At 37.4% G+C, this 26,832-nt stretch overlaps 1 protein-coding gene and 3 long non-coding RNA genes across 12 annotated transcripts; all 4 read right to left on the reverse strand.

Moving 5' to 3' along the window:
• Positions 1-671: 671 nt before the first annotated feature.
• On the reverse strand, positions 672-2,484 carry LOC130428251 (uncharacterized). The gene is made up of 3 exons (XR_008907403.1): positions 1,682-2,484; positions 1,527-1,609; positions 672-1,408 (listed from the first exon to the last, which is right to left on the reverse strand). It is a non-coding gene; the product is annotated as an uncharacterized LOC130428251 (long non-coding RNA).
• A 3,999-nt stretch (positions 2,485-6,483) lies between these two features.
• LOC130428247 (translation initiation factor IF-2-like) lies at positions 6,484-11,234 on the reverse strand. Of its 3 annotated transcripts, XM_056756105.1 has the most exons (8): positions 8,529-11,234; positions 7,626-8,070; positions 7,424-7,543; positions 7,222-7,341; positions 7,081-7,137; positions 6,967-7,001; positions 6,707-6,834; positions 6,602-6,622 (listed from the first exon to the last, which is right to left on the reverse strand). In XM_056756105.1, exons 1-7 carry the CDS (start codon positions 8,604-8,606, stop codon positions 6,820-6,822), a joined length of 870 nt encoding a protein of 289 aa, XP_056612083.1. In that variant the 5' UTR covers positions 8,607-11,234; the 3' UTR covers positions 6,602-6,622; positions 6,707-6,819. The 3 variants fall into 3 exon arrangements, with proteins under 3 accessions (XP_056612081.1, XP_056612083.1, XP_056612082.1); XM_056756103.1 differs by lacking the exon at positions 6,967-7,001 and having other exon boundaries at positions 6,484-6,622; XM_056756104.1 differs by lacking the exon at positions 6,602-6,622 and having other exon boundaries at positions 6,712-7,001.
• A 1,353-nt stretch (positions 11,235-12,587) lies between these two features.
• LOC130428252 (uncharacterized) lies at positions 12,588-13,611 on the reverse strand. Its single transcript, XR_008907404.1, has 2 exons — positions 13,324-13,611; positions 12,588-13,205 (listed from the first exon to the last, which is right to left on the reverse strand). It is a non-coding gene; the product is annotated as an uncharacterized LOC130428252 (long non-coding RNA).
• A 1,270-nt stretch (positions 13,612-14,881) lies between these two features.
• LOC130428249 (uncharacterized) lies at positions 14,882-24,163 on the reverse strand. 7 transcript variants are annotated; one of them, XR_008907399.1, is made up of 8 exons: positions 23,126-23,190; positions 22,481-22,674; positions 22,215-22,360; positions 21,782-21,809; positions 17,507-17,614; positions 16,480-17,396; positions 16,176-16,333; positions 14,882-15,975 (listed from the first exon to the last, which is right to left on the reverse strand). It is a non-coding gene; the product is annotated as an uncharacterized LOC130428249 (long non-coding RNA). The 7 variants fall into 7 exon arrangements; XR_008907398.1 differs by having other exon boundaries at positions 22,442-22,674; XR_008907402.1 differs by lacking the exons at positions 22,481-22,674; positions 23,126-23,190 and adding an exon at positions 24,040-24,163.
• Between the last annotated feature and the right edge of the window lie 2,669 nt (positions 24,164-26,832).

A 26,832-nucleotide genomic window follows, 5' to 3' on the forward strand; every position in this document is an offset into this window, starting at 1 on the left:
GGAAATGAGAGAAAAAGATATGGAAATAGGAAGAAGGATGTCATTATTTCAAGACGAAGAATTGGACTTTCAGCATTACACTATACTCTTTTTAAAATAGGTAAGCATGAATCGGAAAAGAGTGACAAATGTGGAGAATTAGAAACAGTGAGGCATATCCTTAATGATTGTTCTGCATATGAAAGGGAGAGATTCCAATTAATACAAGAATTAGGCTTGTTGGGAGTGGATAATATCTCTTTAAAAGTATTGTTAGGAAACGGGTCAAGCCGATCAAGAGTACATGAAATATTATTTAAATACCTAAAAAACACAGGAACATTAGATGAATATAGTGTGACGAGTCACCCCTGGCGTGACTCGCACAATAGGAATTAATTTTCTTTTTTTTTGTATTTCTCCCGAAACGAAGTACTCTCCACAATCCAGATCAGTAGGTGGCGGTAATGCCCCTTTTCTTGGGTTTGCAAAAACGCCATAGAAAACACTAGAAGAAGAAGTTCGGCGTGAGATTTATCAATATAGTCGCAGACTCTACGAGAAGAGAAACGAATCACTCAGATCTGAGCTCAGTCTCAGTATTATATACACTAGACTTACAGCTCCATTCTAAAATTGACATGTAGATGTTTTGAGAGATTTATTTTAACTCATGGGTGTGTTATTGAATATTCTCTAATGTTAGTAACAGATGTGAGGGAGTTTATATTGGTTTAGAGTTTGCTTAAAGCAGCTCTAGTGTGCAGCTCTTTCTGTATTTGCTGTAATATTATTTAAAGTTTTGAAGTCTTAAAAATGTTTATAATAGATTGTGCTTGTTTTCTGCATGTGTTTATTGCAGGTGTGTTTTGCACGAGCTGTGAACACCAGATGTCACTCATCTCATCTACAGTTCCTGTGCCCAGTTGCATTAAGCACCTTAAGTTTTTCTTAAGTGATTTCCCTTTACCAAACACAATAGGAGAATAACTTTATTAAAACTTTAGGTATATTTAAAGGCACACTTAATTGAAAATCACACTTTAGGTGCTTTATGCAACCGGGCCCTGGACTTCACAGGTTGAGTGCGTGTCACATGTGCAGATATATTCTAGTTATCAGTGGCGTACTGTGTGAAATATTTAATTTCCATAAACATTTACACACAGATTTATAAATCAAAACGACAGACTTGTTTACTATGTATAAGGGTGCTGCTTATGTCTAAATGTATTTTTGGAGGCTACTGTTCCTGAGACAGCGTGAGAGGCTGAAAGTTTAAAATCCTTCCTCCTTCTTCTCTCATGAGCAGCTTTTAGAGGCGACGCACCGGTTTGGGTTCGGGCAGAATTCTGGACCTTGACAGCTTGCGCCTTAGTGACCACCACCTTCGTTTCTGCCATAGAAAAGTTCTTGACCAATGCAGTTCCTAGCAGACATACACAGAAGAGAAACAGTAGAAGGATCTGATTGGTGAGTCCAACACAGATGAACTGTCTTAATGAACAAGATTCATTTGTGATTGTATACTTTAGTGTGAACTGTACCTGGGTCCTGCAGAGAATGCTATTAAAGCATGAGGTGATCTTTCCTTTGGGCTCTGCGGTTCAAAGCGCATGGGGTCAAACACCTGAAAAGAGAGACTGCAGACATCATTCCCAATGTTCTCACTTGTTTCAATGTCGATGAGAGCGAGTCTTACCTCTGGATCGCTCCAGATGACAGGATTACGATGAACACCGGAAATACTTATCAAGAACAAACATCCTCCAGATAGAAAAATATGATTAGCATCTGATTTAAATATTGTTTTTATACTTGTTTTACGCAGTAAAGTCTCTGGATTTGATGTGACATCATTGAAGTGAATAGACTGTGAAATGACAAGGTCTCCTGGAATCTTCATGTCTTTGTCGGGTCAGAGCCAGAACAGGCGGGTGAACCCTCAAACTCTCCTTAATGCACATGGTGGTGAATGTAAGCTGACTGAGGTCATCCCTACAGCCAATCAAAATGTGATGTAATTACCTCAGGGGTCATGATCGAGGGGGAGGAGATTCCAAAGGCTTTTAACTAAACTAGTATTTGTATGTTTTGTTACACTTACTGATTAAATAAGCTATTGCTAATAATAAAAAATCATTTCTGGAACTCATCTTGAGACCCCTTTTTGGGAACCCCTGCATTAACATGCAACAATTCAGACTGCACTGGTGTAATACTTGAGTGAGGTGATGTCATCCGTCTCTCTGTCCTGCAGCAGTGATGTGACTTCAGCAGGAGAGCGGTCCTGATAGGTTGTAGAAGATCCAGGAGAGGGCGTAGTTGTGATGTTGTTTTTTCAACATTTCTCACCCTGTACATGACCCCCCAGATCAAATGAAGTGAAGGTCATTCCAGCAATTGTTAACTCCTCTGATCCCAAAAAAGCCAAGAAATACCAGTTAAACAGACTTCCTGTACAAACCTGCAAAAAAAAAAACACACACATACAAAAAACTTTAAAAAGTCACCTTAACACTGTCTGTCAGGAAATATGTTTGTATTTGTCTTTAATAACAATAAAAATGCTGATAAATAAATGTTTGGGCACATCTAATGAATATGTGTCACAATTTTTTTACACACATTTCATTATGTTGAAGTGACTGTCCAACTATACAATTTTAAGTAGTAGCTAACGGTCAGTCCACTGTGTGTCAACATTTGAATGTTAGTGAAAATTAAAGACTAATTTTACCTACAAACTGAAGTATTCTACTAAAGCCTCTGTAGATCCAGTCAAATAGAAATGACATTGCAAATGTGTCACCTGATAAAACAAAATCAGATATCAATGTACCAAAAAGTGACCACGTGATCATCACACAACAAATCAAAAAGTAAAAATATAATTCAGTTTTCATGCTTAAAATCTAATGCTTAAAAGTATTCACGGGCACGATTACATTGTTGCCAATAATATTGGGCAACTTGAATCTTGTTTCATATTTAATCATTTTAATTGACTATTATTTGCATTAGTTTTCTGTCATTGTTAGTGGGTTACCAGTGACAATAACACCAGTGACAAATTCCCATGAAAGTCACCTCAAAACTGTCATGATGAGGCACACTTAAATCTATACATTATATCGATTAACATGTTTTTTCCTAGCCTTTTTAATAAAAATCCTCCATACTGACACAAACCAAAGCAACACAAATGGCGGTTTCAAAGAACCACAGCAAAAATTGACATTTTTAATCAAATTTCTAACTTATATTAAGGAAAGTGACACTTACAGTGTGTTTGCTTGAACTGAGCGTCTTTTTTGTTGACCTTTGACCTTGTAAGCACTTTTTTATTATTAATGCCAATTATTATTATTATATAATTAGTATTTATTATTATAACACACAGAAACTATTGAAAAAATATTGATAGTTAGACTTCACAAAAATCATAATCGTACGAGGAGGAAGAGAAAAAAATAAAAATTTGTGAATACAACGTTTACTAAGTATAATAAAAAGACTAAAAATATATAGAATACTATAGAAAAGTATTAAATAATATCAAAAGTATTAAAATATATTCTGATATTTGTTATTTTGTGAGAGATACTGTGCAAAACTCATTCCAAAAAGATTTAACTAAAACTATTTCACAAAAACGATTAATAATTGTTTCTTCCATAATACAAAATGTTCATTTTCAAAATTTTCTAGATCGATTTTATAGATTAAGACGATGGTTCTTGGGTTTATTCTATTTGAGAGTCTGTGCTATTCAACTGGCCTCATCTTCTCAAAGATCTTCAACAGATCCCTGTATCTGTACACAGTTCTTTCCTGTTTCAAGTGCTCCACCATAATCCCCATCCAAAGGAATCCAAAAAATCACTGGACTGAATGACTACAGACCCGTCTCTCACATCTGTGGTCATGAAGTCATTCGAGAGACTGGTATTAGCTTATCTGAAGGACATCACAGAACCCTTACTGGACCCCCTGCAGTTTGCCTACAGAGCAAACAGGTCTGTTGAGGATGCAGTTAACATGGGGCTGCATTTTGTCCTGAAACATCTGGATAGACCAGGGACCTATCTTAGGATCTTGTCTGTGGACTTCAGCTCAGCTTTCAACACCATCATCCCATCACTGTTCTAGACAAAGTTAACCCAGCTATCTGTTCCCGGCTCTATCTGTCAGTGGATCACCAGCTTTCTGACAGAGAGGCAACAGTTAGTGAGAATGGGGAAACTCACATCCAGGACTCGCACAATCAGCACTGGGGGCCCCCCAGGGATGCGTTCTCTCCCCACTGCTCTTCTCCCTGTACACAAGTGACTGCACTGCCCAGGACCCTTCCGTCAGACATCTGAAGCTTGCAGACGACACCACACTCATTGGCCTCATCCAGGATGGTGATGAGTCTGCTTACAGACAGGGGGTTGAGCAGCTGGCTGTCTTGTGCAGGCATAACAACTTGGAGCTGAACACGCTTAAAACAGTGGAGACGATTGTGGACTTCAGGAGAAACCCCCCTGCACTCCCCCCTCTCACCATCATGAACAGCACTGTGGCAGCAGTGGGGTCACTCAGGTTCCTGGACACCACCATCTCTCAGGACCTGAAGTGGGACAATCACATTGGCTCTATTACTAAAAAAGCCCAGCAGAGGTTGTACTTCTTACATCAGCTGAAGAAGTTCAACCTACCACGAACTCTATTTAAACAGTTTTACTCAGCAGTCATAGAGTCTTTCCTCTGCACATCCATCAGTGTCTGGTTTGGCTCAGCCACAAAGTCAGGCATCAGAAGACTACAGAGGACGGTTCGGACTGCTGGGAAGATCATTCGTGCTCCCCTGCCCACCAAGAACTGTATACATCCAGAGTGAGGGAAGGGCTCAGAAAATCACCCTGGACCTCTCAAATCCAAGTCATCATCTCTTCACAATGCTGCCGTCTGGTCGACGCTACAGAGCACTGAGCACCAAAACAACCAGACACTAAAATAGCTTCTTCCCTCAGGCCATCTACCCTCTGAACAGTTAAATGTCTTTTACATGCAATTAAGAACTCACGTTAAAAATATTGACGTCCAATTAACTCTGCGCAATAATAATAAAGTGCATTTTTAAATATATCCTGCAAATAATACACTATCTATTTTTATACAACTTTTTCTGTAAATTATATTTAATTCTGCTGTATATAACACATTCCTTTTACAGCAATAGTCTATTCTTATTTTTACTTGTACATATTTACATACACACATAACTTTACTCTCTATAGCTTTACTCTTATGTTTATTGTATTGTATTTCTTAATTTTTTATACCCATAGGCCCTGATTTAAATCATCTGTGTACTGTATTCTATTGTTTTATGGTATCTGTGCGTTGTTGCTGATTCTGTGTACTGGATGCTCCTGTCACCAAAACAAATTCCTTGTATATGGAAACATACCTGGCAATAAAGCTCTTTCTGATTCTGATTCTAATAGACTTTAATGGTCGTTGTGTGGAAAAGCTGTGAAGAAACTCACACGACATGAGGGTGAGTGAATGACAGAAATCTATATAATAATATTATTTTCTATCAAACAATGACAAATGTACAACTTAAAAAATGTGTATTTAAACAAAGACAAGTTTATTCATTGCACACAGAGTAAGTAAAACTGTACAGGAGTTTTCTTTGCACACACATACTTATTTTATTGCACATATAGATATTTTTTTGCACACAAACTTCATTTTTTTTGCACATACATTTTTTTGCACATATACTTCATTTTGTTGCACATATACTTAATATTTTGCACATATACTTCATTTTTTGCACATATACTTCATTATTTAACACATTTACTTATTTATATCACACATAAACTTAATTATTTTGCACATAACACTAAAAGTTTTTTTTCACACATGTAGAGAAATGATATGAATAGGAGGTTTAGGGTTCATGAGGAGCAGATGAGGAGTCACTACTGTTAAAGTAGTGTGAGTTACAGAAGGAGATTCGGGATATAGTAAGAGTTGTTCTTATTTACACACAAATGCTTCAATGCTGGACTGTTGAGGTATCTCTCCCGCAGTAACTGTGTTTCTGATATTTCCCGTTCTTTTCTCATTTTCTCCTCCTGTCGTTTTTTGGTCTTTTTCTCAAGCCAGTGATGAAGAACAAATAATCCTTTTGTTTTGCTGGCAGCTTTGGTCTTCTCTGGACTTTTCAGGTGATCTTGGGTATCTCCAACGGGACCATAAGGACCTGTCATGATGGTGTTTTCATGAGCGTCTTTCTCCTTCTGAAGGGTTTGTTGTTTGTCAGCGTTGCTCTCTAGATGGTATTTATTCACAGGTGTCTCCTGCTGCTCTGGAGCTTCTGGCTGGAATTCATCCACTTCAGTTTCACTCTCCAGCATCTCCGTGCTCTCCATCCAACAAAACATTGGTTGATCTTTTATCATGGGCTTCGGTCTTCTGTGTCTGGTGTCCTTCAGCTCAAATGGAGAGATGAACTTCACCTCAGGCTCATCAAACTCGGTGTTATCATTCATGTCCATGAGGATGAGATCAGACTGTGATGAAGGTGCTGATAGTGATATCGCCTCGGTATGTTCATATGGGATGTAAGGAGATGATCCTAAAGAATGAAGACGTTGAGAGAGTCACAATGTTTTATCTCGACACAATGCACTCTTGTCACATCTGATACACTTTCTCTTACCTTCATGGTCCGTTTCTTTGGCATTGTTCAGTTTCTTCGCTGATCTTTTACTCTCCAGCAACTCTTGGTTCTCCTCCACCCAACAAAACGTCGGTTGTTTTTCCCTCTTGGGCTTAGGTCTTCTCTGTCTGGTGTCATTCATAACAAATGGAGAGATGATATGCACCTCATCATCATCTTCAATGTCCATGAGGACCAGGCGTGTAAAGAGATCAGAGTGTGACGTGCGGTTCAGGCACTGATGAATGACGGGATTTTACCCTCTCAGCTGTTGGAGCAGGTGTTGGTGGACCAACTGATATTGGCAAAGGAGATGAAGTGAGAGTTGATGTTTTTAGTTTCATCTTGTCATACATCACTAGATTTTCTCTTACCTTCATATTTTGTCACCTCCGTCTGTTCAGGATTCGGGTCGGCAGATCGATGAAACCCTGATGAATGAAGAGATGGAGAGAGTCTCAAGGTTTTACATACAAAGTGTTTCAAATGTGAAATCTCTATAAACTTTCTCTTACCTTCAGGATCAATGATTCCAGCTTCCTTCCTCAGTTTCCTCCTTGAACGTCTCATCTTTGATCTCTCGGGTGATGAAGTTGATGGTTTGGGATAAACACGTCCTGCCAGCGGTTCAGGCACTGATGAATGATGGGATTTAGAGTCACAATGTTTTTATATCAGCACAATGCACTCTTGTCGCATCTTTAAACTTTCTCTTACCTTCATGATCCGTTTTTTTGTCCCCCTTCTTCAGTTTATTTGCTGAAAGTCTCTCCTCTGATCTCTCAGTTGATGCATTCGCAGGTTGAGAATCAACACGTATCACCAACGGTTTAGACACTGATGAATGAAGAGAAAAAGAGTTTCAAAGTTTTTCCATGACAAATTTAATTTTGTCATGTCTTTATAAATGTTGTCTTACCTTCATGATCCATGTTTTCAGCCTCCTTCCTCCGTTTCCTCCTTGAACGTCTCACCTCTGATCTTCCAGGTGTTGCAGTTGAGGGTTGAGGATCAACACGTATAACCAGCGGTTCCAGCCTTGATGGATGACTGGATTTTACCCTCTCAGCTGCTGAAGCTGGTGGCCATGGAGCGACTTGTATCAGTGGAGGAGATAGCGAAAGTGTCAAGGTATCGATGCTCAATGGAGAAGCATCTCGGGATTCCTTCCTAGACTTTCTGTGAACCGCAGGACTTGTTTTGTTGTCAGTCTGCATCTTCTTCATCTCTCTCTTGTGTTCAGATACGTTCACGTGTTGCTCTGAATATTTGGCTCTTTTCTTGATCTTCCTCATTTTCGTGTCACGTCTGGAACTTGTCGGTGTGGAGTCATCTTGACGCTGTGCTCCTCTCTGATCTTGCTCCTGTACAGTGTTGGTTATAACTAGTTACTAAGTAATTATTTACTGTAATTCAATTACATTCCCCTTGAAAAAGTAAGTAAGGGTTTACTCTTATTTTTCTGTAATTTAATTAAAGTTTCTTCTGATGTAATTGAACTAAATACTGTCTGATATATTCAATAGTGAAAATGACATCAAGACTAAGTCTAAGTTTATAATGTATGCTTTAATGTATCCTTCTCACATTGGTTTACTTTGTTCAGTTAATAAGAATAATTTATGTAGTTATTTATTTGAAATAATGAATTAAGCCGTTTCATGTTTATCCTTGAATCAATGCTAATCAAGATTGATGTAGAAAGTAATTAGGAATAAGAAATGAAATACTTTTTGAATGGAGTAATGTGTACAGTAATGTAATAACACTATTGAATATGTAATTAGTAACTAGTAATTATCACTTTTTCAGAGTAACTTACCCAACACTGCTCCAGTGTTTGATTGCATTCCGGATCTGAAGTCTCGTGGCCCAAACATCCACAGTTCACTTGTCCCATGATGTGAAAGTTCACTAAAGTAGCCTACTTACTTTAATACTAAACTAAATAAAGTATTTATGGTACTTTTTTTGTAAAGCGCAAATGTAAAAGTAATCGAGAATACAAACGAGTAACTCCGGCACTTGCTCGCGCTGTCAACAAATTTATGTAGATGTCTGACGTCATCGACAATATTAGTAACCAATGGAAACCAAAGCAATCCTTAAATATAAACATAAACCATTAAACTAAAGACATAAAATAAATTTAAATTGGACTGTTTTGTCAATTTGTAACAGCTGAAAGCATTAGGCAAATGTTTAACAAGCAGAGAACACGAATCCGTGGATGTTAATAAAGTTTAGGGTGTAAAAGACGCCATCTAGCGTAATAAGTGCATTATTTAAAACGAATCTGCTCGATTAAATAAGCCGCTCGCGTTAAACATCCAAGTATCACGAGATCACGCTGCTGCCGTTTGACATGCGGTCTGCGCAGAGCAGTCGAGGTGATTTACATCTTGATGTTTTCATTGTCGTTGGTAAAAGTTCGGTGATATTTCAGTGGATATGATTAATGAGAAATAAAGATGCAAACAACATACACTCAACCGGGATGTGGTGGTACATAACGGTGCTGCTAATATTCCAGTGGAATGCGAGAAGCTTAATAGCTAATGGGCAAGAGTTTAAAAAATTCATTTCTGATTTAGAAAAAAAACCTGAAATAATATGTGTGCAAGAAACAGGGCTCAAACCTCAGTTTAATTTTGTTGCACAAGGATATGAGGTAATTCGGAAAGACAGGAAACAAGGTAATGGAGGTGGGATAGCTACATTTATAACACAAGGTGTGGGATATAGGAATGTTGATGAGAGTGTGGACAAGGAGGTGGTAGTGCTGGAAATCTGGGAAGGGAACCGTAGTATTAAAGTAATTAATTTTTACAATCCATGTGAAAAGTTAAGCAAGGAAGTATTGGAAGATATAAGAGGTAACACAAATCAGAAAGTAATATGGTGTGGTGATTTTAATGCCCATAATAAACTATAGGGGTGTTATAAAACCGATTATAATGGGCTGATTGTGGAAGAAATGTTAGATTGGGGACAGTAAGTATGTATTAACAATGGTAAGAATAAACATAACTCAGGGGTGTACATCCGCTTTAGATATTACTCTAGTATCAGAAAATCTAGCTAGAAATTATGAATGGAATGTAAGTAAACAAAGTAAAATGGTAAGTGATCATTATCCTATATGGTGTAAATTGGTGTGGACATTACCCAAACATTGGTGGGGAGAATTCCAAGATGGAAATTTAATGCAGCCAACTGGGAGCTTTTTAAAGAATTATGTCATAACAATATGTGTGAAATGGTAGATGATAATGAAGGCATTGAAGAATTAAGTAAGAAAATAAGGGAAGTGTTAAGGAATACTGCAGGAAGTAATAAGAAAAAAGAAAATTATAAATAGAAGAAAAGCAGTCCGTGGTGGAATGAAGAGTGTAGTGAGGCAGTTATGGAAAGAAATAAAGCAATGAAGAATGCCAGAAAATCAGTATTGTTTAATGAGTACATTGACTTCAAGAGAGCACAGGCTGAGGAGAGAAGTAAGAAAAGCAAAAAGAAATTACTGGAGAGAATTTTGTAATAGAATTGGGGAAGAAATGGAAATTAATGAAGTGTTGAATATGATTAGGAAGATGGGAGGGATTCAGCGAAATAGCAACATTCCAGTTTAAGTAAATAATGGAAAAATAGCAATAAAAAACATAGATAAAGCAGAGATGTTAGTGGAAACATTCATAATGGTGCACAGTAATGAAAAGATTTCAGAGAATATGAGGAACTATAGGGAAGAGAAAGTTAGGGAGAATCCTCACATATATGTATAGAAGAATCCACCAGGAAGTATGTTGGACTCAGAATTGACCTTGTATGAGTTAAAGAGAGCGCTAGTGGGGGTCAAACATACTTCTCCAGGGAAAGATGACATATGCACTTATCAGAATTATCATTAAGTTTGATTTTAAGACTTTTTAACAAAATGTGGGATACAGGGAATAAGCCAGCAGATTCAAGGCATGGGGTCAAAGTGCCAATAGCCAAACCTGGAGAAAACCACCCTCAGCCAATTCATTTTAGAGCGATTGCATTGACATCAAATCTATGCAAAATTATGGAACGGATGGTTATGAATAGGTTGACATATGTGAACCTGGACAACAAAACCAGTCTTATGGGTACATTTTTCGAAATCAATATTTGTACATATTTTGAAAGCTGAACAATTAAGATTTTTATTGATGTGTAGGTTGTTAGGATATGATAATAACTGCCGGAGATAGAACTGTTTAAATCTCTGGAATCTGAGTACAAATAATCAAAATATTGAGAAAATTGCCTTTGAAGTTGTAGATAATAGTCACTTATATTGTTGGGAATATGAATATAAAGAAATAACACGTTTTGGTTGGGTAGTAAGGGAGGAGGTGAGCAGCTTGGAGTTGAAAGACTATGAAATTGCTCCTTCTGTTGCTATACCAACTATTCCCCTCTGGTTGTTCCCTATGCCACTAATAGATTTACAAATTCACAAAATAATGAAAGAACCAGAGATGAACAAACCAACAAAATTAGTGGTTCAACAATATATAACAAAGGAATATTATTCTGTATTACAGGTATTTACAGAAGGGTTTAAGGAACCAGAGTCTGGAAGAACAGCAGCATCAGTATATATTCCTACTTTAAAAAAAAAATGCAAAAAGATTATCAGAGCATGTATCAGTTTTTACTACTGAATTGTTAGCTATCACACAAGCTCTACAGTGGATCGAATAAGTCCAACCAGAAAGAACGGTGATATGCAGTGATTCCATGGCTGCGCTCACTAGTCTGCTAAGTGGTAAATCTGAAGGTATAGGCAAGACTATTTAGAGTATTTAACGTTTTACAAAGTTTGATTAGAATAAGACAGTTAAGGATAGAATTACATTTCCTCTGGGTACCTGCACATGTATGTGTGGATTGAAATGAAGAAGTAGACTTGCTAGCAAAGAAAGCTTTAAATCATCCGCAAGTAGAAATTAAGTTAGCTTTAAGTAAAGATGAATTCAAGAGAGTGATATCATCTGAAGTAAGTAAGAAATGGCAAACGTTATGGAATAGTGGGTTTAAAGGAAGACATCTTTTCCAGATTCAGGAGTATGTTGGAAATGAGAGAAAAAGATGGAAATAGGAAGAAGGATGTCATTATTTCAAGACGAAGAATTGGACTTTCAGCATTACACTATACTCTTTTTAAAATAGGTAAGCATGAATCGGGAAAGAGTGACAAATGTGGAGAATTAGAAACAGTGAGTCATATCCTTAATGATTGTTCTGCATATCAAAGGGAGAGATTCCAATTAATACAAGAATTAGGCTTGTTGGGAGTGGATAATATCTCTTTAAAAGTATTGTTAGGAAACGGGTCAAGCCGATCAAGAGTACATGAAATATTATTTAAATATCTAAAAAACACAGGAACATTAGATGAATATAGGAATTAATTTTCTTTTTTTGTATTTCTCCCAAAACGAAGAAGTACTCTCCACACTCCAGATCAGTAGGTGGCGGTAATGCCCCTTTTCTTGGGTTTGCAAAAACGCCATAGAAAACACTAGAAGAAGAAGATCGGGGCGAGATTTATCAATATAGTCGCAGACTCTACGAGAAGAGAAACGAATCAAACTCAGATCTGAGCTCAGTCTCAGTATTATATACACTAGACTTACAGCTCCATTCTAAAATTGACATGTAGATGTTTTGAGAGATTTCTTTTAACTCATGGGTGTGTTATTGAATATTTTCTTATGTTAGTAACAGATGTGAGGGAGTATATATTGGTTTAGAGTTTGCTTAAAGCAGCTCTAGTGTGCAGCTCTTTCTGTATTTGCTGTAATATTATTTAAAGTTTTGAAGTCTTGAAAATGTTTATAATAGATCGTGCTTGTTTTCTGCATGTGTTTATTGCAGGTGTGTTTTGCACGAGCTGTGAACACCAGATGTCGCTCATCTCATCTTCAGTTCCTGTGCCCAGTTGCATTAAGCACCTTAAGTTTTTCTTAAGTGATTTCCCTTTACCAAACACAATAGGAGAATAACTTTAGTAAAACTTTAGGTATATTTAAAGGCACACTTAATTGAAAATCACACTTTAGGTCCTTTATGCAACCGGGCCCTGGACTTCACAGGTTGAGTGCGTGTCACATGTGCAGATATATTCTTGTTATCAGTGGTGTACTGTGTGAAATATTTAATTTCCATAAACATTTAAACACAGATTTATAAATCAAAACGACAGACTTGTTTACTATATATTTATATAAATCGCAGGGAAATGTATAAGGGTGCTGCTTATGTCTAAATGTATTTTTGGAGGCTACTGTTCCTGAGACAGCGTGAGAGGCTGAAAGTTTAAAATCCTTCCTCCTTCTTCTCTCATGAGCAGCTTTTAGAGGCGACGCACCGGTTTGGGTCCGGGCAGAATCATGCGCCTTGACAGCTTGCGCCTTAGCGACCACCACCTTCGTTTCTGCCATAGAAAAGTTCTTGACCGATGCAGTTCCTAGCAGACATACACAGAAGAGAAACAGTAGAAGGATCTGATTGGTGAGTCCAACACAGATGAACTGTCTTAATGAACAAGATTCATTTGTGATTGTATACTTTAGTGTGAACTGTACCTGGGTCCTGCAGAGAATGCTATCTAAGCATGAGGTGATCTTTCCTATGGCCTCTGCGGTTCAAAGCGCATGGGGTCAAACACCTGAAGAGAGAGACTGCAGACATCATTCCCAATGTTCTCACTTGTTTCAGTGTCGATGAGAGCGAGTCTTACCTCTGGATCGCTCCAGATGACAGGATTACGATGAACACCGGAAATACTTATCAAGAACAAACATCCTACAGATAGAAAAATATATAAGCATCTGATTTAAATATTGTTTTTATACTTGATTTACAGCAGTGAAGTCTCTGGATTTGATGTGACATCAGTGAAGTGAATAGACTGTGAAATGACAAGGTCTCCTGGAATCTTCATGTCTTTGTCGGGTCAGAGCCAGAACGGGCGGGTGAACCCTCAATCTCTCCTTAATGTACAAGGTGGTGAATGTAAACTGACTGAGGTCATCCCTACAGCCAATCAAAATGTGATGTAATTACACCTACTGATTAAATAATCTATTGCTAAAAATAAAAAATCATTTCTGGAACTCATCTTGAGACCCCTTTTTGGGAACCCCTGCATTAACACGCAACAATTCAGACTGCACTGGTGTAATGCTTGAGTGAGGTGATGTCATCCGTCTCTCTGTCCTGCAGCAGTGATGTGACTTCAGCAGGAGAGCGGTCCTGATAGGTTGTTGAAGATCAAGGAGAGGGCGTAGTTGTGATGTTTTGTTTTTTCAACATTCTCACCCTGTACACAACCCCCAGATCAAATGTAGTGAAGGTCATACCAGCAATTGTTAACTCCTCTGATGCTAAAAAGCAAAAGAAAACAGTCAGAGCTTTCATATGATCGTACAGTTGTGTAATACTGATGTTGTCTTACTGTGATGAAATGTAGGCACACGTTGTCCTATCGATCATCTTAAAGCATGTGCAGAAGTTTTGTTTTCCAGCGTTGTCTGATCCAAGAAACACCAGTTTAACAGACTTCCTTTACAACTTACACCCAAATAATGAATTGCATCTTTAATCAGAATTTATACGCCATACAAAAGAGTAAAACGTAGAAAGGGGAACATTTGTTTTTTTAAGTTCAAAATTTTAAGTTCATGAATTCAAAAAAACAATTTATTTTGGATGTTAAATATTTTGATCTTAAAATTTTGTTTACAGTTAAATTAAAAGTTCTTATAGGTCTACTCAATAATTTTCAGATACAGTGACTTAAAAATATCATTGACCATTGTCTTGGCATTAAGTTAACATTACTCAAAAGTAAGTACACAAAGAAGCACTTTTAAACTGCTCGAAACTGAATATTTATTAGTTTCTTTGTCAATTTTTGTCAAACTTGTTGACTCAAATATTTTGAGAACAAACAACATCAACAGTTTGAGTTACATGGTGTTACACTGAATTCTTGCTCTTTTCCATTTTAAACTGCATTGTTAATCTAAAGACAAACATAAAAAACAATTCAATGGTGCACTAGGCTAAAACCCTAATAACAATGAAATGAACCTGCATAACAGCATGAACCATTTAAAACATTACATGTAACATAACAACTCAAGAACAAGAGCTTATTAATACCAAATAACATTTATAAATACAAAGGCACATTGTGCATATTGTGGAGAAAACCCACATAAAACACAGAAACCCTTTAAGGCGTTATTTTCAAAGAAACAACCAGCATTGAACTACAGAGGAACTGCCAGGCTTTACAACATTTTCCAGATACATATCTGTAGAAACATATATCTGTATATTTCTACATACGCATCAAGTCATTTCTGAGACTCCGTAACTTGGGTGACAGTTTACCATCTTAAGACAAGTAAAATTTCTGAGTGAATTCACAAGTGTTGGTCAGTGCCCTGGGATAGCTGAGGTGTAGTGCCTAGATCAGTCCAAACATTACCAGGAAGGCATCAGCAAATCTAGAGAGATTGACCACAATCTCGCTTTCATGACAACAGAGATTTTCACAGGCTGGAAGTGAACTGGACTTGTGTCATTATCTGTGACGACTGTAAGGAGGGCCACTGCAACATCTAAAAGCAGTGGTTCATCAGATGTGTGATATTAAAGCAAAAACTGGTTACACATGGCTACAAATACTGAAGGTAAAAATAAATATTACATTTTTTGACAAATACTGGCATATAGCTAGTCATGACATAGATTTAACAACAATTATGCTGCAGACCAACAGACAGAAAGTTCTGTGATTTTGAGAGTTGTGTTAACAAACTACACATGAGGATGAGAAAACAGAATATCAGTGTTCTACAGGAGTCAGCCAAGCTACCAGTAAACCAAAGTTGCAAGAGATTGATAATATGCTGAAAAAACCTATAAAGAAAACACCTCCTCTTGTTTAAAGCGGTCTAGTACTAAGGTCAATCTATAGTGAGGTCAAAGAAAACAAATCAAATCTCTTCAAATTGCATGAACTATATGATTGGAGAGTCTGAACAAGGGTAAATGTGCAAGTAAGCATAACTGTATTTATATTAACAGTTTACTTAATATGGTAGCGTACATTCTTTTTAAATGCTCACTGTGCAGGTCCTGAAGAACCCAGAGACGTCCTCATGTGAATACACAGGAAGGGCATGAAGAACAGTTGTACGCTTGGTGTGTACGTTATGAAGCTCCTATAACGAGGAAACAGAACTGTACATAACTGAACTGCTAATGTTAAACAATAAAATGATATACATGAACAACTTTAATGCAATCAGACGAATACCAAAACAAAGTGGACAAATTGTTGCTTTCAAAGCTGATTTGAATAATTAAACTTTCCTCTTTCAAATAAGAATTAGACCCGTAAAATGTATTACAATATTTTTACCTGTTCATCACAGATTCTTAGGATTTCAGACAGAGCATCTGATGTCTGCCCGGTTTTGGCTGCCTTCTGTATGAGCAGGGTCATCAGTCTTGGAAGATGTCTGTGAAGCTCAGAGTACAATGTGTTGGGCAGGTTCTGGTTTGTAATTCGTTGGAACTCTGCATACACCCACATTTTAAAACAAAGAAGACAGACAACACACTCTGGTAAATCTACTACCCTCCCGTAAAGCATAAAACAGCCCCTGAATGTGGTATAGGTTGCCAGGAAAGGAATAACAGGAAAAAGTGCCACTACACATTACCTCAGACTCCATTTTGAGTGCAGGCCAGAGTTCAATGAGGTCTTTCACTGGTGGGCATGTGCTCACTTCGGTCTGTCGCCGCCGGGATAATGTTGTCTGCATCATCTTTCTTATAAAGCACAAAGTTCTTCTCAGCTTTCTTCATTTCATCAACGAGTTTCTGCCTAAACTGTTCAAGAGTAGAGGGATTCTCTCCCTGGGGAAAGTTTGGCAGAAAGTTTACTTCTGCTGGTTTGGCCCTTTTAATATTTGAATGTGAAGATTCACTGTCAGGATTCATTCTACTTCTTTTTCCTGCATTAACAGTGATCTCTGGACATCCAGCCCTACTCATCTTGCTCCTGTAGTTTCCCATCTTAAACTCGAGGCTGTTCTTCCACCCAGTCTCAGATCCTACTTCCTTCAAGCAAGGATATTTTCCCACAAGAGCCTCAGCTACCATTGCTATCTCCTCATCACTGGGATAAGCCTTGTAGCCATACATCGAGTATGCTAACTTTTCTAAAATGTCATGCTTTACATCTCTTGTTAACTGAAGGTGATTGTGGTTCTTCTCAAATTGGGCATTACTTTCTCGAAGTTTCAGTTCAACATCAAAAGAAAATGTTGGAATTGGAAAAAGAACTGAAGGCCATCTGCTCCCACGTTCTGAGGATGATACACTTGAGATTGTTTCGGCTGATGAATGAGAGCTGGAATCTTGCTCAAATGTGACATGCAGAGAGAGAAGCAAGTTTCCATCAAAGTAAGGGTCTTCATATTTTAAACTGAAGTCATGGTCTATTTCCAGTTGTTCTTTAATTACTGCAATCAGTGCATCAACAGAGGTTGGTCGTGAACAGAGTTTAAATTTTCTAGCCTGGTCTGGCTCAACAACACGAAGGATCAAGGGTTGTGCGGATCCAGCTGCCATTATGCTAAAGGAAAGCAAATAGTAATGTATAAATGTTTAATAAAAAACACAGTTTATATACTGATAGATTATACAGTAATAAAGATATAGTATGATTCATAAAGAAATATTCACCACTGGTAAGACTCAGTTCTGTTTTACTTGTATGAATCTCTTGGGAGTCAACAGAAGTGAGCCTTCTACCTCGTATGCAGAGAGAGGGACCGAATCGTTGAGATCAGCCTGCAGATGGATACATGGGCGTAAATCTCTTTTAATAGTAGGGGGGGACAATATATATAAAATTTATCAAGAGCGTGTGTATAAATACAGAATACAATATTAGGAAAATACTATACAATGGGCATGTACTATGAGAATATGACAGTCGGTATGTACTATGAACAATATAAACAGAAGGCTATATACTGTGAACATTAATGTACAGGTGGTTATGGACAGATAACAATATAGACTATACAATAGTGCAAGTGACTTTAGTGTGCATTAGTTACAGACATTAGCTATTAAAGTTACAGTACAGTGATTGTGCATGGGCAGTTTTGATGGAACTGAAAGAGGTAGTGGAGTTAGCATTATGTCCATCATTTACTGTTGAAACCTTAGACTATTTTCAGTCCAAAATCAGTGATCATAAGCAGGTACTGCTGGAGACGTTCCCCGAGTTTCGCCTTCGTCCTAAACATCACTATGTTGAGCATTACCCCACCCTGATCAAGTGCTATGGGTTCCCTGGTGCATGTTTGGACAATGCGATTTGAGGCCAAACACCGTTTTTTTAAACTGGTTGTGCATGACGCTAAGACAATGGCGGTCAGACACCAACACAGGATGGCATACCATCTTACTGTCCCATCATTTTTTAAGCCCAAAACACAAGCATCCAGAGTTGACTCTGTTCTGGTTTCAGCTCTACCAGAAGTAGCTCAACTACACATTAGAAGACAAACAACTAGTGACACAATCTACCAGACATCAAAGGTTACCATTGATGGCACAGACTATGTCTCTAAAATGTTTTTGACTGTCGGAGACAGTGGTGGGCTATCTAGGTTTTGCAGAGTAGAACATATCTACCTTGTCACTAGCACCGTTTCTTTTCTTTGTTCTAATTATGATTCCTGGTATTTAGAACATCTTCGATCCTATGAGCTGTCACCTTCACAGACAAGTCTGTCTATCCACCCATAGGCGTAAATCCCGGGGGGGGACGGAGGGGACATGTCCCCCTCTATCCGAGAGTTGTCCCCCCCTCGATCAATTAAATTCTTTATTGTCATAAATAAATTGATGTTAATCTAATCTAATTGCGTAATTAGTAGAAAATACAAAAGCAAAAATGCGTTTTAAATTTAGAAACTGTTGAGTTCCCCCTCCCCTGCCTCTCACAATGGTTTGGCCCAATGCCTGCTCTCACGTTCATATCACCTGCGCATTGCAAAACACATTGAAGTCAGTTATGCGGCTCAGTTCATCAGTGGTTGTTGAACTCCAGTAAGAAGGATATTTTATTCACTTTAAATGAAGTTATTCTCTTTAATGTAGTTGATGCTGATTCATTAATAAATTAGTTGTTTCAGAAAATGCTGATTAACGATGCATTTTCCATGAATCTGCTATGTTAGCGATTTAAACGTTACTTAGCTAGTTAACATTAGCTTGTTACATAGGACTTCACACACTGCAACTAACACGCCGAAGCCGTTTCGCATTCATTGTTATATTATAAGCGACCTTGCATGATGTGAACATTAACCGCAACACTAAGCCAACGATCCCGCCATTCAGGTCCCGTGTCACACACAGCCGCGAACATACCGGTTACAGTTTTGTGACGTTGGCACTATATCTAGCGTCCACAAAAGGTGCTCAGCTTTCATTCAGATGGAGTGGATCGTTTTCTCAGCATCTATTGTGTGCAGTATGTGCGCGGCGGATAAACTAAACATTCAGTTTACTGAAACTCGGGCGATTCATCATCGAGTATAACACAGAATTTAAGTTTGTTTGGGTACACGAACATGAACAAAGTTTGTTGGCGGAGCCAGCTGAAAGTAACAACCACTCAATGATGTCGATGTACGTTTACTTTGTCAAACAATGTTGCAGTATAAATAAGGATAACATTTTAAAAGTTTAAAAGTGTTTAAAAAGAGACTCAATGTCAACATGTAGTATCATGGGTAGTTCCTGTCTTCAAAACATATATATAAATGGAAAAAAGCTTTATTGTTCACAATTTCAATTCAGTTATAATATGACTGCAAGTCTGCATGAAACACCTATAAACCTAATGCATATTGTCGCTTTGTGTCGTAGTAAGTACAATTTTGACTGTGTTATTTGTGTCCCCTTCAAAAATTGCTCTTGATAAATTTTATATGTATTGTCCCCCCGGACCCCTACTATTAAAAGAGATTTACGCCCATGCATGAAGGTCATGGCTGTCTTTGGTTCTCTGAGGAAACTGTCTGGCTTCAGATGCTTTAAACTGTTGCCTTTTGGCCATGCAGAATCTGCAAACATAGTCTGCTTTAAATGACTCCACAAAGCCACTTAATCCATGGGCTGCTAGATTGTAGAGCTGTACGATTAATCGTTAAAAGACCCCGATCTCGATTCGAACACCAGACGATCTCATTAATGAAAATCAATGTGTCTATTAACTTACACTTCGGACTAAAATCATAATGCTTCAATATTGGTTCTTGCTGCCGCAGAAGTTAAAATTGTTATTATAAGGTATGTAACGACGTCACAAACAGTCTTTTCAAAACACACACTATCATTATTTCTGTGTCAAATGATCACACTAGTGACGTTACTGGGATTAAAGCAGAGAGTTGCCAACTCACACGCAAGAGACTCGTTTACAAGTTCCTACTCTCCTAAATTAATCTCACACCAAATAACAGACCAACATATAAAGTAAAGACAGCCTGACAACAAAACTGTTCTTATGAGTGTCTTTCAGGATTGTGATACATTGTTCTGATTATGCTTCACATCTTAACTGGACATGTTTGAAACGAAACTAACGATTGTAGTTTGTAGCGCGGACAAATCCGAGTGAGCGCTTATATCCGTCATTATGGTAAAACACGTCATCAGAGCGCCTATTACTCTATTAACGCTAATAGAGAAGCTGCGCTATTAGAGCTTTTCATTATCAGTTGTGTCTTTCTGTAAAGACCCCTTCAAGCGGTCTGTAGATATCAGGCAAATGTATAAAATAAATAAGTGTCACCTCATGAATTTGTTTTACTGATAAATATTTCATATACAAGTTACTTCAATGCATTTATACTTTTTAGGAAGTTAAATTTTGGCATTCAAAGTACACAAATGAAAAAACACTTTAGTTTACTCATGGAATTTGTGGTTAAACATTTCTCACCATAGATATTGTAGGTTTACCATGAAATATGTAATAATTTTGAAGCAAAGTCCTACATATTACATACCTAAATAAACTATTTTTTTGTCAGAACCGCTATTAAATCATGTATTTCTTTTAGTCATCATTCAGAATCGTTAAAGAATCGCAATCTCTATTTGAAACAAAAGAATCGGGATCCTTAATTTATCCAGAATCGTGCAGCTCTACTAGATTGTCAGCAGAAACACAAAATATGGTGCCTTTTAAATTGCAACCAAGTCTTTCGATGAGACACCATCCTGTTCAAGAATATGAACATCACGTAATAATGGAGCAAGTACAGCTGCATACCCATGTTTATGGAGGTCTGTCACTTTTGAAAGCATTGCTAGCTGTATGTTGTGTAATGCTGATCTGTATTTCGGAGACATATTGGCAAGTGCCCAGTATACAGCACAAATTTTGTGAATTTTATGTGACGTGCCAAGAAGGTTGGCAATATCAAGATCATCAATATATAGCTGGAGTGGTAGGATGAGATCACCTGTGGACAGTATCTAATTTTCAAGGAAATACGAACCATTGTAGCTTGATGCATATTGACCAGGCTTGGAATTGGATCCAGTAATCATGATCTACTTTTACGAGATTTGAATAAAGAGTACACATTTGTTGTGAAGTTACAATCCTTATATGGGCAGGCCACTGTTTCATGATTTATTTCATGCTTTCTGAGATGGCAGAAGAGAACAGATTCAGAAAAACGCTGCTGAAATGGGCATAAAGGGCATTTAAATAACAGAGCCTGCTGACAGTGTTCTGCAGTACTGCCAGATTGGTGAGTATGATATCTTGACAAATGAGGTTTCAGACTATTAACTGTCTTAAATGTACACATGCAATCATTTTGATACATGGAAGGGGGCTAACACTGGAAAAGTGACTGTGCTGCAGTCTGTAGTGCTTAAATATTTGCAATCTGTCAGTAAAAGAAGCTGAGCACAACTTACACTGCCAAATCATATTGTAGCCAACAACCTGAAAGGCAAACAAAATTAATGTTAGAAAGTGTGTATCGCTCCATTTGATTAGAATTCCTTATACCTAATACAATTTAGCTGCAGCTTGATATAATGATGTGAATGGAGACATTAGCGAGTCAGAATCAGTCCAGGGCCAGGGCTGATCAAATTATGACTGATTTACGGCTCTTACATGAATGAATTAAAAAACACTGTTAACCATTTCGTAGACATTACAGTATTAATGGCAGTAGTTTGTTTAAAGAAAACTGAACATTAAACATCGACAAATCTTTATCTTGACAGAAAAAAACTAAGTTTGTTACTTTCACCCATTTGAAACGCTTTTAAAGTCTTGAGCTTTTCTCTATTTTTTGCTAGAAAACAAGACAAAAATGCTCTACAAATCTTGTCAACTTACCTTTGAGAAGCCATTCTTGATTGAAGAAGAAGGTTTTTCAAAATCCAAAAACTGCATCAAAAGAAATCTGCGTCGGATGTTCTAGCAGAAAGTGGGTGACTGGTCCTGTGGGGTCTCCTCGTTTATATCTACCTGAGAGGGAGGGGCTGAAATTGGGAGGGGCTTCATCAGTCATTTCAGTTTCGAACAAGATTTTAAATAAAGTGAAATGAATTTATAGTATATACTTGTGTTTGTGTTAAAGTGACTTTTTTGTACAAGTTTACCAAACCAAGTGAGTGCACATGAGCCTCAGTTTCACCAGACTTTGGACCTAATGAACAAAGGGTCACCAAGTGTTGTATCAAGTTTGGTCATGATACAGCACATTATTCTTGGAGGGGTATGTGAGTTTTTTAGCCGCCCTACCACCAAAATCCACTAGGGGGCCCATAGGCTTCCATTGGTTTTAATACTTGGTCTGAAATTTGATCACAACAGACATTGAGATGTTTTTTGTTTATTATTTTTATTAATTTTCCAATTAACAGACACATTGAAAAATACAAAAGCACAGAAACAATATAAAACAAAACATTTGTATGAAACTATACTCTTGATGCACACTAATTTATGAATCAACTATCATTTCTGTATCAACTTCTCTTCCGAAATAGATTATTCTTCGAGACACTGATCAGATGTGTATTCAAGAGTCTCAGAGCTTTCAAATGATATATAGTTTGTCGTGATTCGATTAGAAATTACACTCACAATATTGACGCAAACTTCAAGTTATTTTTCCCATATACGGGACGCTGACAGTTAACAACAAACAAGTACAATAACCTAACACAAGAAAGATTTATAGTTCATGTTGTGCTCTTTGTGTTTTTTTATTTTCGATATTTAATAAAACAAATGATTCTTACCTTAAAGTTGTGGGTTGTCATTCAGGCACGGGCGACGCCATGTTTGTTTACGCGGCAGCATTCTGGGAATTGTAGTACCTCCGTGCTAGTAAAGACTTTAGGTCAGCAAGTCGCTTTTTATTCAACGTATATATAATGAACTACTAAATATATGTATATATCGCAAATGTGCATTAGACTACGTGCATAAAGAATGATTTACTGCGTTCGCCTCTAATTTCCCCACACTCAAATTCCCAGAATACTTTGCAGCGTAAACAAACATGGCTGCGCCCTTGAATGAAGGAATTTGAACGAATGAAGAGTTCAAACAGTAAAACACTAGAGAAACTTTCGATATTTTACTTATTGGGGAATGTCGCTAATGCCCCTCTCTGACAAGAACCCAGACTAGTGATGTTGAAATTAAGCTTTTCCTCAAGTGCATCATAGAATGGTTCATTACTCGAAGCTTTTCAAAACTGTGCACAACAGCGCCATCTCGTGTTCAAATGTGGAAACGCTCTTTGTGTCAATTTTGGTTTAATCTATTTCAATTTTTATGAATGTGCTTCGATCAGCAAATCCGTTTATTTATAGAAACCTTTTTCTAAGTCCTGTAAGTTCATGTGTGAGGCTCATGTAGACATAGATGACAATTTGTGTATAACTGTATTAATACAATATCGCTCCAGTAGGAGTGTGTGTAGTGTTCTTATATCTTCATGGGTGTGATTAGGCCAGAGGCACGAGGCAATCACAGTCATGCAGATATAAGAACACTACATACATGAGCGATATTGCATGAATACATCAGTTCGACGGCACAAGTGTGTAGATAAACCAGAAACAACGTCGGAGTGTCTTTAAACCCCTCCGGTTTTAAATGAAATTGGGAACTACTTTCTTCCGCCACGAACCCAAACCCGGCATACCTCCGCTACTGAGGCCAAACAATCACTTCCTTTTTATTTGCGCAGTGCTGAGAGAGACTTTTAAAAAGTCAACTCATCAGGAATGTGTTAATCCCATTTCTATTATCTTGATCGAGACCCTCGCGTCCCACGCTGTAACATTTTTAAACAATGAGTGCAGATCGCTGTCAATAAATTGCTATAGACACCGCCAACACGTCCTCCAATTATCATGGTGTTTTCCCGCCACCTAGTGGCCATTTTGCAGTATTGACGTTTGCGCAGTGTTGAGATTTACAGGTGAAACTCGAATAATTCGAATATCGTGCAAAAGTTGATTTATTTCACTAATGCAACTTAAAAGGTGAAACTAATATTTGAGATAGACTCATTACATGCAAAGCAAGATAGTTCAAGCCATGATTTGTCATAATTGTGACGATTATGGCTTCATGAAAACCCCAAATCCACAATCTCAGAAAATGAGAATATTGTGAAAAGGTGCAATATTCTAGACTCAAAGTGTCCCACTCGAATCAGCTAATTAAGCCAAAACACTTGCAGGTTTCTGAGCCTTTAAATGGTCTCTCAGTCTGGTTCAGTAGGAATCACAATCATGGGAAAGACTGCTAACATGACAGTTGTACAGAAAACCATCATTGACACCCTCCATAAGGAGGGAAAGCCTCAAAAGGTCATTATAGAAGAAGTTGGATGTTCCCAAAGTGCTGTATCAAAGCACATTAATAGAAAGTTATGTGGAATGGAAAAGTGTGGAAGAAAAAGGTGCGATTGGAAAAACACAGTTCTGTGTGTCTGAAGGCACTATGAGGTTCATTTTAGTAAAAATTCCCCAGAGCATTTGACCAGCTTCCCTTAAATACTCAGACCAAAATATTCTTCCTCTCTGACATCCATGTTTGCAGGATAGTTAGATCTATCAGTTTTGGCATATGAACAATATGGAACACTACCATGCCATCATTTGGATCAAAAACAAGATAGTAAAATCTATCAGATCTATCATACCGAGTGCTGACATCTGACTTATCAATGTGTTCAAATCTTTGGTAAACTAATTGTCTTTGGAAAAACTAAATTTTTTCATCCTGAGATTGACAATTGCAAGAATTGCCCATAACCATGATGGCCAACCAAAGAATATTGGGTTATAATCAACTCAGTACGCCCAAAGGAGTCTAAAGAGAGACTTTTGCTCTTTAAGGCCAAAGGATTCAAAGTTATAACCAGTTGTACATTTTTCAGGACCAATAGATGGATCTGTGTCTAGTCTTCAATTACATTACATATGTGTTTAGTATAATTTTTTATTGAATTTAAATAATGCAATGTTTGTGAAAATAGTGCCAAATTGAAAAATCTGAAGACAAGCGCTATTGTTAAAACTGCAGAAGACTACCAAAAGTGAAACAAATGTTTGAAATTGACTAACTACTAAGACATACTACTTAAAAGTAAGTGTAGCACATGTGGTATGGAAGGATAGTATCCTTTCTAAATATTGCTTCAAAACAAACTTTTAGTGTGTTTTTAAGATTGGGACATCAACAAATGAATCAACGGATGAAAAAACAGACACACAACCAGAACTTACAATGCCACCAAAGAGCAAAACAACAGCATATAGCTGTAAAATCTTTTATCTCACCAGTGCTTGTCAGCAACTCATTGACACTTCACAAATCAGTGTCACTGTTCAATATGTAGGTGATTGTTCAAAGGTACACTAAACATTATTATTAAATGTTTTTTAATATGGATGAGCTTGAGCTAAATTGTATGATTCTGGATAGGTGGGGGTCAATGTGGTCTGTAAAAATCAAAATTTGTTTTTGCTCGGTTAATGAAGTGTCTCTGCTCACATCATCATAGGAGTCGGAGACAATGTAGTTATTGTTGGAGGGTTTCTTTCATTTTAAATATCTGTCTAACCATCTATTTAAACATCTGTTATTTTCTGATTTGTTACATTTTATTTCATTTTATTTATTTATATAGCACAAATAACGTAATGTTGACAGCTGTGCTGTTCAAGGGTGAAACAATTTGGTAAAAATAACAATACAACGTGAATAAATAAATAAAAACTCACCTTGCTGTGTATGATGAATGGAAAATGTATTTTGAACGCATTGTTTATAAGCAATCAGAACAATATGGCCACACTTTAGAATGCTACCCATTTGTTACACAATTACTAATGATGAGTAGATGTAATCACTTCGTGTGACCAGGAAGTTGATCGATGAGATTCACCAGCTAGGGAATCACCTGGATCTCAAGGAGAAGGAAATGGGCAAGGAGAGGAAAGCCACTTTCAACCTCTTAACTCTTTTTTGGGGGTTCTGCAAATGGTCATAAAACGTTGAATATTAATATCAATGTTATGGCAAAAGCTAATACACATTTAAAAGCAATATCCATGTTAAGCATTGATAACTTAATGTATTCATTCCTCATCTGCATCTCTCAGCTGGCTCTCCGTGCTGAAGAGGAAGAGGAGAAGAACAGAAGACTCAAAAGAGAAGTAAGTCCAGCCCTTTGTGAGCCTGCAAACGAATATCTTACATTTTTAGGGTTGAAACCTTTTGTCATGGTGAGGATTTTTCTTCTTCTTCTCATTATTTTTCTGCCCTTAAACTGATCATGCAGCCCAAACCGTAAGGCCGCAGAGTTTAGACTAAGTTGACTGAAGTTGTCTCTCCAACAAGAGCTTTTTTAGTTAATATTTAACTTTCTTATATCATTTGAGTTTTCATTATTTACTGATGTTTATTTAAATATTTTATATTC

Source organism: Triplophysa dalaica, chromosome 9 (genome assembly GCF_015846415.1).
Source record: "Triplophysa dalaica isolate WHDGS20190420 chromosome 9, ASM1584641v1, whole genome shotgun sequence".
In the NCBI taxonomy this organism is placed as follows: domain Eukaryota; kingdom Metazoa; phylum Chordata; class Actinopteri; order Cypriniformes; family Nemacheilidae; genus Triplophysa; species Triplophysa dalaica.

Excerpts from the sequence above, each read along its gene's own strand:
- LOC130428247 (XM_056756103.1), bottom strand. The coding sequence starts at position 8,606 with ATGGGACAAGTGAACTGTGGATGTTTGGGCCACGAGACTTCAGATCCG. Across the intron at positions 8,071-8,528 it reads AAACACTGGAGCAGTGTTGG|GAGCAAGATCAGAGAGGAGC; the intron begins GTAAGTTACTCT and ends AACACTGTACAG. Across the intron at positions 7,544-7,625 it reads TGAAAACATGGATCATGAAG|TGTCTAAACCGTTGGTGATA; the intron begins GTAAGACAACAT and ends TTCATTCATCAG.